This window comes from Triturus cristatus, chromosome 3_2, assembly GCF_964204655.1.
Source record: "Triturus cristatus chromosome 3_2, aTriCri1.1, whole genome shotgun sequence".
In the NCBI taxonomy this organism is placed as follows: domain Eukaryota; kingdom Metazoa; phylum Chordata; class Amphibia; order Caudata; family Salamandridae; genus Triturus; species Triturus cristatus.
The window spans coordinates 878,159,902-878,181,317 of record NC_140584.1 but is presented as its reverse complement, the minus strand read 5'-3'; the positions used below and the strand labels follow the sequence as shown (position 1 = coordinate 878,181,317).

General features: G+C 46.6%; 1 protein-coding gene across 1 annotated transcript in view; it reads right to left on the bottom strand.

Moving 5' to 3' along the window:
- ABR (ABR activator of RhoGEF and GTPase) overlaps positions 1-21,296 on the bottom strand; it is a 1,177,460-nt gene extending 1,156,164 nt beyond the window's left edge. Inside the window, exon 1 of the mRNA XM_085649250.1 lies at positions 18,837-21,296. Within this exon, the coding sequence (XP_085505376.1) occupies positions 18,837-20,637 (1,801 nt within the window). The 5' untranslated portion in view covers positions 20,638-21,296. The remainder of the gene's footprint in view (positions 1-18,836) is intronic.
- Positions 21,297-21,416: the final 120 nt, after the last annotated feature.

Below are 21,416 nucleotides of genomic sequence, written 5' to 3'. Positions count from 1 at the left end.
CACGTAACCCCCTCCAGGTATCCACCCACCTATGACGTTTACCTGTTATCATCAAGTGGACGCCCACTTGGACGCCCACCTTCACGCCCACATGCTCTTATCTTATTCTCTCTTGCTCTTTTGCTTACGTATTTGCTTGAAATGTATATATACTGTACTCTGTGAATAATGTTTGAGAATATTCCCGAGAGACCCTTCCTGATCCCTTGTGGTGATGGAACTATTCTCCCTATGACTCGAGTTATTGGAATAAAGCCCTTTTGAACCTGATACCACAGACTCAGCCTCTTGCTTTATGCATGATCATATTGATATTCTAGAAATTATGACTGCGTAATACTTTATTTACGACATTAAATGGCGCCCGAACAGGGACATATCTCCTTCCCCATGCGCCGGAGATGAAGGTCCAGTTTTGCCCCCTTCCACAGCCGTGACGGACTTCGAGTGTACACGTCGCGGGTCTTCCTGCAAACTCCCTCAGGCCAACGAAGGAGACGGACTGCGACCAGGCATCCATACGAGGCGATGAGGATTGCGGATCGTCCCAACCCAGAGCCCACCTGCGAGAGAGCTGTGTCTGAGGTTTCTAGAGATCCACCTAAGATACGCCATTCCCTGCGCAGCTTCAAGTGTCCGAGGCCTTCAAGTTCAAGTTCTGCTTCCCGGTGAGTTTCTCATGGGGGTTGCAATCAAGAAGGGTTCATTTAATGAACACGGTAAAGACGTGTCTCACTTGTGAGACCGGTATGTTCAAGAGCATGCATCAAGGATTAAAGTAATCTAGGTAGTAAGGTGCACCGATTTAACTGTATGAATGTTATATGAATGTTATATGAATGTTATATGAATGTTATTGTCTTAGTCAGGTTCAGTCAGGTTTGAATGTGTTAGGTTTTTTATGTAAGTTTGTTTCATCGTGAGTTTTGTTTTTGGGTCATTGTTTTCGGCTGCATTCCAACATGCCATTGTTTTCAAAACTGCGTACGATATGTACCAGAAAAGGTGTACTAGAGGAACCAGTTAACATTCCGCCTAGGGACACACCTGGACATTTCATGTACTGTAAGCATGGTTTAGATGCCGTGTTATTTTTAGAACTATGGGTGGATTACACGAAGGATTTAGAGACAAAGTATAGGTGGCCTATCACGGGAACGTGGGATGCGGAAAGCATTATGAAAGTGGAGGAAGAAATATGGAAGAGAAAATCTAGACCCGCTCAGAAAGACGCCATTGAGTTGTGGCGCAAAGAGTCACATAGAAGGACAGAGAAAGAGTTCCACAAAATAGAGAGAAGTAAACAGGAGTCTGAAAAAGCCAAAGAAAAGAAATTACAGGAGGAAGGGGAACGGGTAAAAAGAGAGCAGACCGAAAGAAAAATGAATACTGTCGTTGCTGGTATTTACCCCGTCCTTTCGGAAGAACTAGCAAGAGTGACCCCAGTAGACAGACCAATTAGAGTGCCACCGCCAGTACCCCGAAAAATAAAACAAACAGCATCCGAAACGTTTATTAACACCTACCTAGAGGAATCCCCACCAGCCTACGTGGACGGATCTTTCCCTGCACCCCCAACGCAAGACCAGCTCCAGGAGCTCGAGGACAGCGGGGAGGGAGGATCCGGGATAGCGTCAGGAGGGGGACCGACAGTAAAAGTAGACATCCCCGAATGTATATATGATCCAGATCCAGGAAAAGACAGAATGCTCGTGTTTTCACTACGGCTTAGACGAGCAGTCGCAGATTTGGAAAAATTACCAGATATGGATAAACATCTAAAGAAAATGTACACATTCATAAGAACAGGGGAGGGTTCTGAGAGCATAGCAGATGCTATACAAAATAGAAAAATAATTGTTAAGAACTATATCCTTCGCTTCCTAATTAACTGTCTGATCAGGGAAAAAGACGAAGGTAACGGGGATGTAGACCGTCGTTATATTGGTTGGAGTGATCGCATAGATGCCGGTCAGCATGATAAATCAGGACAGACAGATAACATGTTGACCAAAATCAAAAAGGCAATATTAGCGTCACACGAAGCAGGACCGAGCGGAAACGCTGAGTTATCATCTGATGATGAAGTAGTGGACCACGATAAAATACAATATGTGGGCCATGCCCGACGATTCGAAAGGCCGAAGGGCCTCAATCACCGTAAACAGGGAACGGCTATAAAAAAAAAGATATTCCCTTGAAAGTTTGTTTCAAATCACCGACAAAGCGGTGAATGAATGGTTAGGTAATGAACAGCCTTTCACCCCGACTGAGAAAGAATTAGCACGATCAGCCACCCTGTGGGTATCCCAATACGATTTATATAATAATGATATTGTAGCACAGACGTTCTTGAGTCTTCCACCAAACAAACAGCGCATAGCTGGTGTTTACATGGTCCAACATTTAATCACATTGTATGAAAGTCAATATTCTGGTCCTGGTCTATTGTATAGGTTGCTGGACGACATAATACTAGACAGATGGATGAACTTGGGTACAGAATTGATTAATGTTATCTTGGACCAGAGACACAAATATATAGTATACGTAACTAGGTCCCTGCTTCCCGCTCCTCCACAGGTTAAGGGGCAGGCATACGACAAGCTGAACCCCCTACGAGAGGTGCATCCTGTAAAGGATACAAATAATGTACTACAACGGGTGTATGTTTACACCCCTCTGTCAAAATTAGAGATACTAGAAATGAAAATTTTTTTGCCCTCCCATGATAAAGACCCGGGGGGTTTTCACAGAGAACTAAAAGACATTCTCCGCTTAGGGGAATATACATATGCTGACATTCTAAAGCTATTAAAAGTACTATTGCCTGCTGGTATTTACGAGAAGCTTAAAGACAAGGACTGGGAGGTGGGAGAGAACAAGATTGGCTGGAATGTGTTGCAAGCAGAAGAAGACGCAAGAGGCCCGGGGGTTTGTCTGGGTCCCCGAGCTAAAGAATTACCTGAACTCCTTGTACAAGTCTTGCCGAGATTATTAATTACCAAGAAAGAGGACTGGGATGCTATTTCAGCCTGTAAGCAGAAACCAGACGAGGACACTAGTGATTTTTACTCTAGGTTTGAGAAATGTTTTACTATCAATAGTGGCCTTAAGCCCGGTAGCGATTCATATCCCCATCTTTTCGTGAGCAAATTGGTAGAAAATTCCATACCTGAAGTGAAGTATAGGGTACTGAAGGTTGAGAGTACTTGGCAAGCAAGCAGCCCTTCCCAAATGTTACAGATGTTACAATATCACCAGAACAGAATTAGGGAAGAACACGACCAAGAAAAGAGACGAATGAAAGACACAAAGATGAAGATGCTGGTGGCCCAATCGACACCGGCAAACACAAACACAAACACGAACAAGAATGGCACGAAACTAGCTAGTGGGACTTGTAATTATTGCAAGAAGCCAGGCCACTTCGTAAATGAATGTGCGGTCCTGAAACACAATATAGCTATAGGTAAAACGAAGCCTCGTCAGTATCCTCCCAAGGATAGTAACACACATCAGACATCAGATACGTTTCCACCGCCGCCTCCGCCTGTCGATGCACCTGCACCTGCCCGCGCCACGACACAAATGTATGAGCATGCCCAAAGCAACTATCCAGAATACCAAGCATATTCATGAAACTGCCCAGAGAGGGAATTCGACTTGCCCCTTATTCCAGTTCCTGTGGACCAAGCGGGTCCCTATGTACATGCACGTTTACTAGGGCAAAATAAAAAGTTTTTGATTGACACGGGGGCGAGTAGAACTACCATCAGTCATTCCGAGGTGCCAGGGGCACCCCTCTCGGGCTCAAAGAGTGTATCCCTGGGTTTTTCAGGTAGACCTATTATTAATGAGGTTTCAGAACCAGTCTCCTTAGGAGTTGGTCCACTAATACATACTACAGACTTACTGCTTACTAAATCATGTCCAGAAAACTTGCTTGGTATAAAAACATTGAAAGAACTGGGAGCAATTATCTGTTGCTCGCCGGAAGGAGTGCGACTGTATTTACGTGATTTCAAGGGACATTTTGTAACAAGAGATATTGACATCAGACTCCAAGACGTACCACAGCACCTATGGGCGAAAGGCCCGACTGACGTAGGTTACATGAACATTACACCGCACCAGGTCACCCTCAAGGAAGGTGTAGTGCTGCCACGGATTAGACAATACAAAATACCACCTGAGGCTGAAATAGGGTTACTGAAATTAATCGATGATCTGATAGCACAAGGGGTGGTGATTGAGACAGATTCCAACATATGCAATTCACCAGTTCTTCCTGTTCTTAAAAGAACTGACTCCAATGCATCACCTGTATATAGATTAGTTGTGGACCTGCGAGAACTAAACAAATGTGTGGTGCCACAGTACCCTGTGGTCCCGGACATCTCTTCATTATTGACTGCTATTGATGCAAATGCTACGTTCTTTACAGTCATCGATCTGAAGAACGCTTTCTTCAGTATCCCGATACACCCGGACAGCCAATATCTTTTCGGTTTCAGTTTAAAAGGCCGCAGCTTCAGATTCACGAGAGCACCACAGGGCTTCACGGAAAGTCCTAGCATTTATAGTCAGGCACTCAAAAGACAACTAGACAGTATTCATATGCCAAGCTCTACAGCACTGATACAGTATATAGATGACATTCTCATCACTGCTAGATCGGAACATGATTGTGAAGATGCTTCACTGACGGTTTTACACTTCCTGGCTGACAAGGGGCACAAGCTGTCCCCTTCGAAGTTACAATTCTGTGAACAGCAAGTGGCTTACCTTGGGCACTTGCTATCCAAGGAGGGTAGGAGACTAACGCCAGAAAGTATACAATTGATTTCAGGTCTTTCACAGCCCAAGACACAAAAGGAGGTACGTGCATTCATTGGCCTCACTTCATATTGCAGACAGTGGATTCCCCAGTATGCTTCCATAGCCAAACCCCTCATACAGTTGATGACACAGGAAGCAGCTTCAACTAATGTCCTCCCTTGGACACAAGAACACACTGTGGCATTTGAAGAATTAAAAAGAGCTTTATGTCAAGCACCAGTTTTAGCGATCCCTGATTACAACAAATCTTTTATGCTTTTTGTGACAGAGCGGGATGGAACAGCACTATCTGTCCTCACACAAGATCATGCAGTAAAACACAAGCCCTGTGCTTATTTTTCTAGTACATTGGACCCAGTAGCACAGGCTTTGCCTGCGTGCCTAAAATCAGTTGCAGCAACAGCCTTAGCCATAAGACAAAGTGACTCGATAGTGCTGGGCCACCCCCTAACAGTACAAGTACCGCACGCAGTGGAGGTTCTCTTGAACCGAACACAAACACAACACCTGACTGTAGCAAGACTGACAGATTACGAACTGACATTATTTCAACCACACATAGAGATCAGACGATGCAACATACTGAATCCTGCTACTCTTTTGCCCTCCAGTACAGAAAACGTTTCACCACATGACTGTGTTGAAGTAATACATACCGTGACTAAACCAAGACAAGACTTGACAGATGTTGCACTCCCAGACCCTGACCTGACACTATATGTTGACGGCTCATGCATGAGGACAGGGGCGGGAGAATTAGTGGCAGCATATGCAGTGACCACTGCTACTGAGATCATAGAGACTAAAAGAATAGACATACTGTCAGCACAAGCAGCAGAGCTCATTGCCCTGACACAAGCATGCACAATAGCTAAGCACTTGAGAGTAAACATTTACACCGATTCACGATATGCATATGGGGTAGTTCACGACTTTGGGGTACTATGGCGAGAAAGGGGTTTCTTGACCTCTCACGGGGCCAAGATACAGAATGGCCCCCTTATTCAAGCCCTCCTGGAAGCGATACATTTGCCAACAGCCATAGCTATCCTGAAATGCAAAGCACATACTAAAGCCACCGATACCATTTCTCAAGGCAATGATCTGGCAGACCGAACTGCTAAACAGACAGCTCAGACCCCACTAGACATGACAAGCTCACAGATACCATCAGTGTCCAAAGCCATGACAGTTAGGGACCCTTCCAAGGATGTGCAAGACATACAGACACATGCCACTCTAGACGAATTAAAGAAATGGTCGGAACAAGGAGGGGTAATGACTGATCAGGGTTGGATGACTAAGGGCAAAACAAATTGGTTTCTTCCTGATTCAATGGTACAAGTGATCATAAATACTGCACATAGTCCTGCACACTTAGGAGAGAAAGCAATGCTAGACAGTTTACAGAATATATGGTTCAACAAGCACCTGCGTGCAGCAGCGAAACAAAAGGTCAGGTTGCCAATTCAATCCAGGTAAAGGCATTCCGATGGAACAAGGTGGATTCCATCCACCTGACCATCCTTTTGAGGTCCTTCAGATGGATTATATCCAAATGGACAGATGTAGAGGTTACAAATATGTCCTGGTAGTAGTATGTTCACTGTCACGGTGGACCGAAGCTTATCCAGTCCCTGATTATACTGCTGTAACTACCGCCAGACAATTGGTACGAGAGTTTTTCCCACGTTATGGATTACCGCGTGTCGTATATTCTGACAACGGTCAGCCCTTCTCCTCTGAACTCATGAAACAAGTGTCCCTCCTGTTAGGGTATACATGGAAGTTCCATTGTGTACGACATCCTGAGGCAGCAGGCCTTGTAGAAAGACATAATCAGACCCTAAAGATAAAACTAGCAAAGATTTGCGCAGACAAAGGTGTAGATTGGATGGTGGCCCTGCCGGTTGCCCTCTTTTACATGCGAATGGTAGCCCATTCCAGAACAGGCTTATCTCCCTATGAAGTGGTCTTTGGTAGACCACCGAATTTGTGGGGCACTCCGATGCCTAAAAAGATTACTGATGTTGATAGTAACATGCTGACAGATTACCTGGCTTCCTTGATGTCTGCACTACTCTCTTGTCGTTCGCAGGTTGCTGCCGCTTTCCCTGACAACACCCAGGTCAAGGAACAGTCCATCACTCCTGGGGACTTCGTATTAATCCGGAATTTTGATAGATCGAGCCCTCTTGAGCCGAGGTGGAAGACACCGAAGCTGGTACTGTTGACCACAAGGACAGCCGTTAAAGTCGACGGACGGAAAGGATGGGTTCATCATCATCATTGTAAACGCTACTTTGGGAACAACGATTCTCTCAAAAAGGACACTACCTATACAGACTTTGAGCCCCCTTTACTAGAGGAGACTCCCCAGCAGGAATACAAAACTAAACTTAGATCTAAAAAGTCAGAACCCGTTTGATCAATTAAGTCCACTAGGTGGTGAAGCGGTTGAACATGTATTCTGACTCGCATAAGATCTCTAATACTTATAACGATGAAAAGAGCAAGATGAAAAGCAAATACTGTAAAATATTACGTGGTAGATGTATAGTGACTTTGTTTTTTCTATCTCTTCTGTGTATCACGATAATATGTATCAGCTTAATACTACATGCTGTTTTTCCTCCTATTGCCTCACTCTTACACTCCTCCACTAATGATACCATAATGCACACATTCAGTGATCTGCCTTCTCATGAGCTATCATATCGCCTTGCCTTGCGCAACAATACCTTCATTCAGATGCTGCACCAATCACATCAGACCAGCAATGCTACAGACTGCTGGGTCTGTGGCCGACTTCCCCCGTATCAGAAGGTGAAGGGAGTGTTGCCTCTTTTCCCTTTTCCGTTCTCCCATAATGGATCTTGTGGAGCATGGTTTGCCTTAATGACATCCATCAACGGAGATGCCAAAGAATGTCAAGACAAGGAATGTAGGGGCAACTGGGTATGGGGTAACTTGAACAAAGTCATGAATGAAGCATGTTTCCCAGATGAGGAAGGTCTTCCCCAAAGGAAAGGTACAGATCTAGAAAATGAAGAGTATCTGCAAGGGAATGCGACCCTTGACTTTATAGTGTTGAATGTCAAGCCCATACACAATTTAGGTCCATCTTCGATTACCGTCCTGCCAGTAAAAGGGAATTTGTGTGTCAGAAAAGAAGGCTCAATACATTTGGGGCACAGCGAGTGTAACACTATAATAGTGTTTGCAGACAAAGGAAAGTCTTATTTCAGAGCGTCACGACACACCTACTTTATTTGTGGCCAGACAGCCTATGTGCAACTGCCCTTAGACTGGGTTAGGACGTCCTACATATCATTCCTTTTACCGCCCGTTTTCTTGGCCCCATCAAACTATCATCAAGATCTCCGACTAGCACTTGTCAGACACAGACGAGGGCTCGATGCCTCTGGCATTGACCAGACTGAGACAGCTTGGGAGCAATATACAGATTTCAACAAAGGATTCTTTTTCTTCATAGGTCCCGTCCAGAATAGTAAACTTATCCGCAGGCTAACAAGGATTCTAGAAACAGTTGCTAATGAGACTGCATCAGCCCTGGGGAACTTGACCCAGGAACAGTCTGCTATGAGATTGGTCGTTCTTCAGAATCGTCTTGTTCTTGACGTCATCCTGGCGGATAGGGGCGGGGCCTGTAGGATCATCGGTTCTAGCTGTTGCGTTTTCATTCCTAATAACGCACCGTCTGTATACAAAGCAATAACAAGGCTCCACAAGATTGCCCAAAACATACATCAAGACCCAGGCACGTGGACTTGGTCCAGTTGGCTCTGGGGGTTAATATCGGCATGGGGATGGAAAGTGTTGACCATCTGTGGATTGATACTACTAATGATATTCAGTTGTTGTCTATGTCTGCAGTGTGGCCCGGCCATTTGCGGCCTGTGTGCTACTGCATGTGTTCCACACCCCCATATACAAAGCGTTGAAAATGGAAAGATAATGCTACAAGAACAGATTGACTGTCTCATGAGAATAGATGTGACATGAAAGGGTCCACTAGGAGACAAGGAGGGAATGAGGAAATGAAAATTGTGAGACCTATATGTCCCCTGTGTCCCCCTCTACCGTTTTATGTATACATGCATGTAACCTATGCATTTCCCCTCCGTGGCCTGTCTATCACCATGGCCTGTCTATCATGATGCTTATGCTATAAACGTGGCCTGCCATTATCCAGTCTCCCATGAGAGAAACGACAAATCTGTATTGAGGCCTACACGTTTTACATCATGTTTTCCTGCACCACATGAAAACCCGTGTTTTGTGGCTCAGCCAGACCCGAAAAGAGGTTTCAGGTCTCAGACGTTCGGAAAGCTGCAGCTGCGTATCCTTGGCCTTGCACACTTGGGCCTCAGCCAAAGGGGCCCTGTCCGAGACAGTATTGAGCACGGTTATCTGCTTACTCCTACCGAGCCGCATTCCTGCCTGGAGAAAGAGGAATAAACATGACCCGTCTACAAGGAGAAAGCCTAGCTTTACTGTCTCTCTTTGTGAGATTGCAAAACTCAAGTCAGTGAAAAGCCCATAGCCCCCACGTAAGGCCTCCGCATTAAAGGAAGAAATAGATGCCGCATTGGCTCTTGGTGATGGGCAACCTATGTCACAATTCAGTCCCTGCTCCAGACTATAGACATCAGATATAACAAGATGTGCTGGTCACTCTGACACTGAAGGCCTCACTGAAGGCCTCACTTCTAGACTCCCCGGTTGCACAGCAACCCTTCCCCACGTCAGTTACACGTCATGCTCGAGTTGAGCACAAGTAAGGCAAAGTGCCAGTATAATTCCAGCAGATCACGTAACCCCCTCCAGGTATCCACCCACCTTTGACGTTTACCTGTTATCATCAAGTGGACGCCCACTTGGACGCCCACCTTCACGCCCACATGCTCTTATCTTATTCTCTCTTGCTCTTTTGCTTACGTATTTGCTTGAAATGTATATATACTGTACTCTGTGAATAATGTTTGAGAATATTCCCGAGAGACCCTTCCTGATCCCTTGTGGTGATGGAACTATTCTCCCTATGACTCGAGTTATTGGAATAAAGCCCTTTTGAACCTGATACCACAGACTCAGCCTCTTGCTTTATGCATGATCATATTGATATTCTAGAAATTATGACTGCGTAATACTTTATTTACGACATAATGCAACGCCATAGCTCAAACTTTCTGTAATGCGAGACCTATTGCATTGCAAATGCATGTTATCCTTGAGAGGCTAATAACAGGAGAACCACTGAGGTGGATAAAGCCCAATAAGCAGCCTCTATGAAACACTGAAATGACTTCAGCCAATGGGAATGCTGCCACGGTTCACATCCTGGGTTCAGTGGAGGGAAAGGAATTGGTCGTAAACAAGTGCCATATTTATATACATTTTTTTTTACTGTGTTGCTCCAGATTAGGAGGAGCACAAGCCATCTGCTTTATGAAGCACTTATTATTGGGCATTAACTGCTGATAATTGTTCTCATTATGCATCCTCTCCGGTCCCCCATTGTAATCCCACAATCAACAGTGGTTAATGCCCTCTGCGGAGGGCAATAGCATGTAATGTGGCAAATGCTTTTAGACAGGGAATCTGGGCTTTGTTTGCTATGTAAGCCTTGCATTGAGGAGGATCATCATAGTTTCTCACAGTCATAGTTACAGTATGGTGCAGTAATGATTCAACAAGCACAAGTAATACATGACACAAAGTGACAGATGCAGAGAAAAACAACTCTCCCTTCTGGGGCCTCCCCTTGGAAGACCTTTTCACAATTTCATACTTTGGAGCGAAGACTTCCGATGATGGCATACCCGCAGAGGCCCTAATTCCATCGGGATGACAATGTGTGCAACAATAACACACTTTGCACCTGTACAGATTTCACAAGGTATATATAATCTATTAGAATTTGTGACGGTAAAATACTGCAAAATCCCTGTTTTGCAGCTCAGAACGAGAGAAAATATGTGGTATTTCCATGTTATTCCCACTGTCATTTTAAGAATGTGTGGGGCCCTGGGCAATGCCTTTTGAGGGGGGGGGGGGGTTCTTGTTCACAACTGCTTTAACATTTACAACCCTTTTTCTGTCAATTGAAGCACTCGGAATGTCAAGCAATATTGAATCAAACTAAATTTTCTGAAAAGGGATCATATATATACATAGCTGAAATGTTACTAGACAGGGGCCACAAAATCCTTAAAATGACACTGGGTGGATAGAGAAAGTGTGGCCAGAGGGAGAAGTAAACAGAGAGAGGAACAGAGTTTGAGACAGATGAATATAGAGGAGGTGATGTTGGAAAAAATAATTTCCTTCCCATGGGGACCCTAGAAAAATGGGGGTCCTTAACAATTGCCCCCTTTGCTCAGGTCCCAAAACGTCTTGGTTTATTCGTCCTTTAAAGGCCTGAAGCTCAGAGGTGGAAGTAAAAAAAAAAAAAAACTCCTACTGATTGTGGTATTTACTAGGGGCGGCATTACCTCTGTAAAAAAGAAAACTCATAATGAGGCCCTCAGGCTTTTCAACCAATGTTTAATCTGGATTTGACCGTGAATACTTCCCGCCTACTCCTACCCGCCAATCAAGAATGGTATTCAGACTGACCCCGCCCCCACCTTCCCAGTCATTTAAATGCGGCTCCGAGCCACTCGAGATGTGAAATACATCTGCTACCGTGCAGACGCCTCATGCAAGCAGGAATGCCGATCATTTTTCCAGCTAAGTAAATTCAAAATCTGCTGACAGGTGTGCACTTCAAGTCGAACAGCACGCAACAGCGGAAGGCTCGTAAAATAGACATGTCATGTGCGACACATGACTCAGAGACAATATGCAGCGGAAGATGAAGGGAAGCGTCAAGCTTTGAAGAATCAAACTCACAATGCAGCTTAAAGCCCAAGAGAAACCGCAAAGCAACGAAGGCAGTCTGCAGGAAGTTACAGGCTAACTTCAAAAACCCACGAAACAACGATGGCAGCTCATGGACATTAGCATGTATCGGAGTCTTAGACACAGCTATTTAATGTTGCGCAAGAAAATAAACTGCCCTGTGGAGTTTCAATTTGAAAGCATCTTTCTGCTAAAAGGAGCAGAGCAGCCCTCAAAGTTGATAACAAAAGTTAGTACATGTGTTGCATGTACAAATGTTGCATATCATTTTAAACCTTTTTTTTAGCTTTGCAATGCTTGGAAAAAACAATACAAACGGAATGCTGTCTGCATAGAATGCACAAAGAAGATAAAGAATTTAATGTGACAAACAGCGGGATGACAGCGTGTACTTTACAGATGTAAAATAGCCCCATTGCATTCCAGTGGAAGGACTTTCAGGAAGGCGGAGTGATACGGGTAAAAATGTCCTGCTGCATGAGGTGCAATTTATACTCCTCTGGATGGAGCCAAAGAACACTCTGTGTATTTTAAAGAATTGGCAACGATACATAAACTGTGCTGTCATTCCGGACCTTATACAAAATACTTACTGTGCTTAACACCAAAGCTCAGTACATTGTTGCTATCATAGTGTAGGGAAATTACAAAAATGTAAAAAAATAAAAAAAAAACCTGCAAATAGAGGTTGAAATAAGAGAACACGAAGTTATTATTTAATTTACAGAGTCTTTGTGCACTCTGGAGTTACAGCATATTTGTATTAGGAATATATATATATATATATATTTTGTTTTATAATTCACAATTGTAAAGCGCCAACATATCACCCCTCAAGGGTTTCAAGGCGCTGGGGGCCGTTAGGGAGATTAAGTGAGCTGTTGCCCAGTCACATGAAGGTGAGCTGAGCTGCCAGCGGAGAACAAACTGTGAGCCCACGCTCTGGAGTCAGCCGCTCTGGTCGCTGCGCCACACCTCTCTCCCAGGAAGGCCTTATGCCCCCAATACTAAGTGGTCAGGAACTGCAGCCATGCCCAGAAGTTGCTGAGCACCAGTTGTGATCTTCAGAGATTCCTATGTGGAAATGAGCACAGTGCATGGCTTTCGCCAACGTTGTGTGGCCAGGTCCAGATGGTACAGGGTAGTCACGATCCCCAGCAGTGGTTTTTGAGTTTCTTATAAATAATTCACTATGGGAATTTCAGTGGACATTATTACTTTTGGAATCCACCATATAAATCGCTCCACACTTGACTAATCTGAGCACAACTTTCCAAAAACTAACTTCGGGCATGAATTTGAGTTTGGCAGACCGAGTAATGTCGATTAGCATTGTGGAAGTCATCACCTCCGCCATCTCGACAGTAGCCACCGGCTTAGTGGTCATCTGTTAACATTGTAGGGAACTGCCGTCACTGCAGTTACTTTCAATGTACTAAAAGTTTGGTGGACTGCTACCATTAGTATTGACAGCCATCCACCAAACTTTTTTAATTCATTTTTTAAAATGTAGTGTTTCTGAAGAAAAAAAAAGGCTAATGATTGCCACGTCCTGCTAGTTTTTTCCGGTCCTTTCCTAACAGTTTTTCCTGGCAGTGGCAACCATGAAAACAAGCATTTGCAATGCAATAGGTCTCGCATTTGCAAAAATTTGAGCTATTGGCATTGTAAATGACAAACCTTTTATCTATGTGTTGGTTTTGAAAATTTGAGCTAGTGGCATTGTAAACGAGAAACCTTTTATCTATGTGTTGGTTTTGAAAACAGATAAATAAAAGGCATTTTCATTTACAATGCCAATAGCTTAAACTCTCGCAAATGCGAGACCTAATGTATTGCAAATGCTTGTTTAGCTTACGTTTGAGCCACGCCCCTTTGAGAAACACCCCTTCCCCCAGTTTTTTCATCCCACTTAAAGCCCTGTTTAAAGCTTTAGAAGAGACCAGCGAGCGCATTTGACTGAACGTCTATGCCACGATTAGACAAATGTCATTCATGTGGCTTTTAGAGGGGATAGCGGTTCTTTCTTGCATGACTGTGTATTTGTGAGCAGGGGGGGCCCCTGGCTGCAGCCTTCCTCCCCTTCCTTTGCCCAACATGAATGGCAGTGGAGAGAAGCGACTGACAAGGCCTCACTCCCATCCCAAGAATCAACGCTTGCAACCCTTGGCGCCTGATGAAAACCACGTCCTCCTGAAAGAAGAGGCGCACTTCGCGTGCCCCATCACAAAAAGAGGAGGAAGAAGGCTTCAGTGCCTTCCGGCGACGGTTTCCACCCGACAACGCACGCGAACATCTACTAGCTAGTGGACAACGATCTCCCTCGCGCTGTGACGTACACAGCATAAAGATGATGTCACAAACATCTTGTACATTTTTCAATCTTCCACTCGCCACATACGGAGAACAAGACATAGTAAAACTTTATTTTTCTGTCGGTAAACCAACGGTGTTGAAGCGAAATACATGGCCCTGCACAGGCCACAACCTCTTTCCAATACTTTCTGAATGTTCTCTTGGGGATGAAAGAACAAGCATGTCGCGCGCCGTTCGTGGAGAAAGCGAGGGAATCCCCATCATATGCCGCAGCGAAAACCGATATGCAGGCAGGGTGGGCGGGGCCTAATGCCAACAGGGCGGACACCAACCCCGCTTCCACAGGCCCCGGACACAGAAGCATCAACAATAGATCTCGCCGAGGCGAAGTAGCGCATGCTCTGCATTCGCAGGCGAGACCTAAAAAGGCATTATACGGTCTACCCTAAATACGGTGCACAGTGTAATGTCCTTTCTCAGTCAGCCCCTACTCTGTTGTGCCATTGGAGGAAGTATTTCATCGACAGAGCCAGTGAGGTCTCTGTCGAACTGAAAACTTGAGATCCACCAGTCTGTACATGAGACTGGCAGACGGAGCTTGGCGGGCAAGGTGCTCCATAGCATTTGCTTTGCAAAATCATTTTAATCTCTACAACAGGGCCTCAGATGGACATGGTTTATTCTTTGAAAATGTTATAGACTGCCGTGGCACACACTAAGAGTATATACCAAATGGTTTCAGGGACAGCCATGTCTGGGTGCACAGTCCATACTGGTACCAGATCTGTTTGGGTTAGGAGTAGTGTTAGGATTACTGGCTAGAGCTTCATTAATGTAATTTCACCTTAAATTCGATTTGAAAGGAAAACATATGCATATTGTTAAGGACTGTTCACGAAGCATGAGGCCAAACAGAGCGTTTTTTCTATAGAAAAGGGTAAAGGAGCGGGTCTGCGGACAGCAAGAGCTGATTGGCCAACTTCATAATGAGAAGTGGAATGAAAACAACCAGCTCGTGACAGTCAATCAGATTTTTCTTCACATAAGATTAAATTGCAACTCAGCCAAATAATTGCAACTATATATACACAAACGTTTATGTTTTCAATTAAAAAACAAAGGGGATTTATACTGAATGATAGACAGGAGCTAAACTGGGCCACAGCTCATATTTGGCTCACGTTTGGAGCAAATCTATCCAGCGGGTTTTACCTCTGCACTTAAGCAAAAAGTCCCACAGGAGTCTCAGTGGGAAATGAAACTTTTGGCACCCAATATGTAATATGCTTCATGGGGCCCCATTTACTTCCACTGCACTGGTCAGGCAAACAAGATGCATAGAGTCAGCCTTTGTGAATGTCTTGTGCAAGTTCCAAGGGCCTTTTTGGTGGAATATATTTTTGGCCTCTATTGGCTGATAAGCACCAAAGTTTAACAGTTTTTGGACCACAAAAAAAAAAAAATATGTTCGCTTTTGTAAAGAAACTCCTGTAAGGTAAGTTATCATGGGGGTCATTCCTACCATCACATTCTTCCCCACTCTGTACGTAACTGCCATATCTGCCAGATAGCCAACAAGGAAGTATTAGTATGAGGATTCATTGATTCAATGTATCATAAATGAATGCCTAAATGCAACACAGAATGCAATATACTTTGTTTCAGGAAACTAGGAACACACTCTTATATACCCCACGTTACTCCAAACAAGGCACAGCAATTGCCACAACTTCTAATCCAAGGTACCTTTCCCGCTCCTCTCCTCCCAAAAAACAGAAGTGAGTTTTGTACAAGTCACTATTATAAACCAAGACCAGCAAGATGGCGACCTATAGCCGAACATGTAACCGCCACCTGCTAAAACCGTTGACACGTTTATCTTGAATATGTTGTCACAGGATCGAATATATCCACAGGATGTTTTTTGTATGAACATCCTTTCCAGGGTTTCATGAAATTAAATATATTTAATCATGGGAATGGCCTTTATTCAAACTAAATTCCACAACGAGAGCACCTTGACTCCCATCATTGGGAATCTCAGAACTGAAAAAAGGTGCCCCGTTTCCTAAAGCTGAAGTGATAACACAGATGGTAGAAATGAGCTGTCAAAATGGTGGTAGCCAAGAGCCTAGCTTTAGGAGGTGTGTTTGGGGTGTTACAACCCCTCTAATAAATGTATTTTCTGGTAAATAATTGGGTACAGGTGCTTTCCGTTGGGTATGGTGAAGTGTCTGTTGGATTTCCCCAGAAATTGTTACATACAAGAGTGGAAAACGCACACTCTCTGTCCATTTTAACAGTCTTCAAAAAGTAAGTTAATTAAAAAAACTAATGTTTTCCCTCACATAGTACCCCTACCAATACGCATTCCTGTCCCTTTCCACTGCCCCTTAAGCCTCTCTCATGTGCACTATTAGTTGCATAGTGTATTTTAACATTATTTGCCAGCGTGACTATTAGAAAATTTGAAGCTCACCCCCCCCATGCCCACCCAAGCTGCGCCCATTGTGGTAACATGCACAACATTGCATGGTCAGGGCACCTCAGGATAATGCTCTACATTGCAAGAGCCAACATAGCGATTCCTTTTAATATTTCCTGACAGTGCACACTTTCCTGAACTGTTCTAATAAACATCTATTTTTTTTTATCTATAGATTTATAAAGGGCAAACATACACCCAGGGGGTCCCTTGGTGCTATCATGAGCTGTTTGAGGTTGGAGGATTACATGCTTTAGGAGTAGACATGGTAGGGTCGAGTGAAGCTGAAGGTTGGGCGTGGTGGATCCATGGAGCAGGAGCGGTCGTGGCTCGCAGATCAGCGGGGAGAGAGTTCCAGGAGAGGGGATCAGAGGCGGCCGCAGGGCACTATTCTCAATGTGGGACAGGAAGGCGTTATGGTGGTGCATATTCCTTGCTAGAGTGTGGTAGGAAAGAGATTCAGTAGGTGTGTTGTAGTCAGTAGAGGTAGGTGGGTGTCCACTTGAGGACGGGGAAAAAAGGTCATGTTGGTTTGGTTAGTTTATCTGAGGACGAGGATGTACACTGTGGTAAACTGGTTGCAGCGATCAATCGTGCTCATAATCAGTGCACTGACTGTGAGAGCGTAGGTGTGGATCCTGCACACGCTCTGCACCTAGTATCTGGCTGCTATGGCAGAGGTAAAGGTTTCCACACCCACGCATAGAGGTGTCGGCGTTTACTGCAAGGTTTCTTGTAGATGGGTTGGCATCTGAGTGTGAGGCAAGAGGAGAACAGTGCAGACGGGGGTGTGGGGGGAGTGAAGTACAGTATTTGGGTTCTGGAAGTATTCCATCAACAGGATCAACCAGGTATCTGATGATGGACGACGTTCAGACAATCTGAGATTTAGGTAAAGAAAGAAAGATAGAATGAGAAAAAAGTAGGGTCATTTGCATGGGTGGTAGGGGAGGCCGAGTGGTGCCCTAATACTATTTACAAGAGGTATGCCACCCGGAGAGGAAGAGCATAAAGGCAAGACAAAAAACACAAAGAACTGAGACTAGAAGGGCAGCAATGGTTAGAACAGCTGCAGGGTTGAGGAGAAACTGGACACTGACAATGGCCAGTTGGAAAGGTAAGAGAACGAGTTAGCCCTGGAGCAGGCGATGGACTGTGTTGAATGCACTGAAAGGTCAAACACAAAGAGGGTTGACATCAGGCGGTTGTGATGAATTGAGGTTATAAATCTGGACACGAGTGAAGTATCCCGAAGAGGGATTGACAAGTTGAAGAAGGTTGTGTTCAGCGAGAGTGTGTGAGAGTCAATTGAGCAAGAGCCCGTCTAGTGTTTTAGAGGTTAAGGTCAGAGGAGAGGTGGGTGGTAGCAGGAGAGGTGGGTGATAATTGGAGAGCAGGTGTGGATTTATTTTCACCAGGGGTACACGGATTGTCGAGGGGAGCCAGCGATGAAAGGGCGGATAAACAAAGTTTAACAGAAGAGAATCTGCAGGGAAGAGATCTGTGCTTACCAGTTTGAGGTATAAATGTGTAAAAGCTTATCAACGTGGGCTGGTAGGCTCGAGTGTGGGAAGATGACTTTATGCTCTTTTTTCAACAGCATCTATGCAGATAAGGGGCCACGTCAAAGTGCTACTAACGCATTTAATTGTTACCTCGTCGTACGTTTTCCATCCCATTCCTTATCCAGGAGCAGCGTGTCTGCTCCACAGAGCGTTTTACCTAGCTAAGGCCAAAATACTTCCCCCAATGTGGCTCTGCCTGCCAAGCAGGCATTAAGAGGGAAGTATGACACCTTGACAGCCTGAGAATACCAAAAAAACAACAACAGAAAAAGAAAAACTATCACCAGAAACCAGAGAGAGAGAGAGAGAGAGAGAGAGAGAGAGAGAGAGAGAGAGAGAGAGGGACAGGCCCAGGAACGGAACAGAAAAACCTGGACTCAGAGTAATGAAGGGTGAGTAACCAGACATTCCAGGCCACCCTAGACTCTTCGTTTAACTGCCCCCTGCATCACCATAGAGTCCTAGGCCAATATGTCTCCACCCCAGTCTTTGCTATCACTAGAAATGCCTCCATGTTTTTATAATATACATCAGTTCCGGGATACAGGGAAACAGACAACCTCCTTGCAAAAAGCTGCCTGGTCACAATAAAATATACATTGAACTCTCAGGGTAGACTTTCTATCCCTCCCATCATACATAACCAAGCCCAGACATGGTGCTCCCTTGGCCCTTACAGTTCCTCCAAAGACCCCTTTTACCTGCGTGTGTCCAGTCTTCTTCGCTGTTGTATTCATCGCTGCCCTTGTCTGAAGAATCCAGGTAGTAAGACTCCATGCTGTGTACATGCAGGAAGCGCTTCATCTTCCGAAAATGATCCCGGATCGCGTTGACCATGGACTCTTCCTCGTGGGGCTGCTGGAAGGCGGCCAAACCAGAGAACCTATCCCGAGGATGAGGCTCGCTTGCACGAGGCAGGAGCTCCTCGTGCCTGTGGTCACTCACTGCCCTGGATTTGGTCCCCATGCTGGGAGGATTCTCTTTGGTGGCCATGGGCTCCTCCTTCTCCTCGTGCTTGTAGTGAGGGCCAGGCGGCTGACGTGTTCCTGTGGCCCTTGGCCACCGGTGAGGGCTCCCAGCCCGACCTCTGCCCCGTTCTGACTCACGGTCCCGGGGTCGGCGGCGCCCAATGGTTGGAAGCAGGTAGCCCCGCACAAACCTGCTGTTGTGGTCAACCTCATCGTCACTATCGTCAAAGCTGCAGAAGTCTTTGTCCTGGGAATCTTGCTTTGCCACTGGGTAAGGCGGCTGCTCCCCAAGCTCCTCAGTGGGATGAGCATGCCGTCCGCTTTGCAAATCCAATCCTTGCTCCACACATCCTCTCAGGGGTTGCGAAGCACCGTCTTGAGGGGGCAGCCCTTCTTGAATCTGCTCTGTGGCAGGCAGCTGCTCCAGGGTCTCACCTGGTAGCTGAGGTGTGACCCCAGTATTTCCCTTGGTGGGCAGAGTCTGCTCTCCTGTGTGATCGACTGGGGGAGGTGCCCCAGTCACACCTGGACTGTGATGAGCCTGGTCAGAGGTGTGCCCTGTCGGCATTGGCTGTACTTGAATACTTGGCTGCTCCTTGCTTTCTGCAGGTATTGGCTGCTCCTCGGCTGTTGGTTCCAGGGCTTGTGGCTGCAGTGTGATCTTAATGGTGGGAATTACCACCGCCCTCACCTTCAGGGGTGGATGTGCCTGGGGGCTGATATCAGTGTGAGGCACATCTGTCCGCTCCCTGGTCTCCCTCATGGGCTCACTCTGACTCTGAGCATCTTCTGGCGCCTCACTCTCCTCTGCAGTCTCCCCCTGTGGCACCGACGGTCCTCGGATCTCCTCTGCGGACGCAGGTTTTCCATTGACCGCTCCTAGAGGGTCAGTGTGCTTCAGGGTCTCCTCCAAGGCCTCTGGCTGCTGCCCAGGCTCCCTCTCGGTCACTGGTGGCTCTTTCACCTGCCCCAGGGACTCCCGCCTTCCCCCTATCTCTCTCAAGTCCCCTGACTGCTCTCCGCTGTCCCCCAACAACTCTCCTGGCGGCCCTCCGCTCTCCCCCAGGGCCTCTATCTTGTCCCCATTCTCCCTCGGGGGTGGTGGCTGCTGTCTGGTTTCTGCAGGTGGTTGCGTGGTCTTTTCTTCCGGCGGCGGGTGCTCTCTGATCTCTTCCTTTACACCTTGTAGTTTTGATGCACATTTTTCGGTCGTTTTGGCCTGACGGTCCAGGTTCTCGCCAGACCCTCTGTGCACACTAGAGTCCTCACTTCCTTTGTCGGGCCCCCCTTTCCCCGTGGATACCGCGTGTTGGGGGGCTGTACTGGGCCCCCCTTTGTGCCGCTCCAGGGCCCTTTCCAGGTAGCTCAGCCGGAAGGTCTCCCGCTCCAGCTGCTGATGCAGGAGGCGCAGGGCCCCGCGGCAGCTCTCCAGTTCACGCTCCAAGTCCGGGACCTCGTGCAGATCCATGCATGGGGCAGGACAGTCGGGGAACTGCTCCTGCCAGCAGCGGGCGAAATCCCCAGGGTCCCACATGGCGCAGCGCCTTGGTAGATCCTGCAGTCGCACCCCCTCAGGGGCGGGGGGCGTTCCGCGAGGTCTGGGCCTCTCCCGCGGGAGCCTCCGTCTCACAGGTTCATCGGCTGCCTCTAGCTGCTGCGCGAGTTTGCAGGGCTGTCAGCGAGAGAGGTGATGCGTCGAGCTCCCCGGCACCTCTCACACACTCTCGTCAAAGCTTTAACCGCTTGGGGGGTGGGTCTCTCTCTCCCTCCCAAGTCACTCCAGTCCCCTTAGTCTCGTGTCTACAACTCTAAGGTGCTTCCTCGTTTACTATAGCTGTCTGCACGCCTGTCTCCCACGGGTGTCTGCCTGTAACCTGACTTTTCCGGAAGTCTATACCTCGGGAGAATCCTGGATTCCACAGTGTGTCTAGGCACACCTGTGCCCCTCTGAGGTGTCGACCACGTTTGTCTCCCAGTGGGTGTGTCTACTTCAGTCTCCTGGTGTTATTCCTCTTTTACCAGAGATGTCCTGATCGGCACTCTGCTTTTTGCTGTCTCGCGCGGCCCTGCTGTCTCACGGCTGTCTGCTCTCCGTGCTGTCTCAGGGGGTGCCTGCTCTCTTTGCTGTCCTTCGCAGTCTCGCTCTTTCTTATCTCTCTGCCTCTCACGGGCTCCGGAGCTTCCGGCAGATTCTCAGTTTCTTGCCTGTCCCCCTCCCCTCCCCTCTCAGCCCCAGCCCCGCCCTCCGCGGGACTGACAGCAGGAGCTCAGCTGGCTGCTGCCTGTGCCCGCCCCACGGGGAAGGTGCGCGCA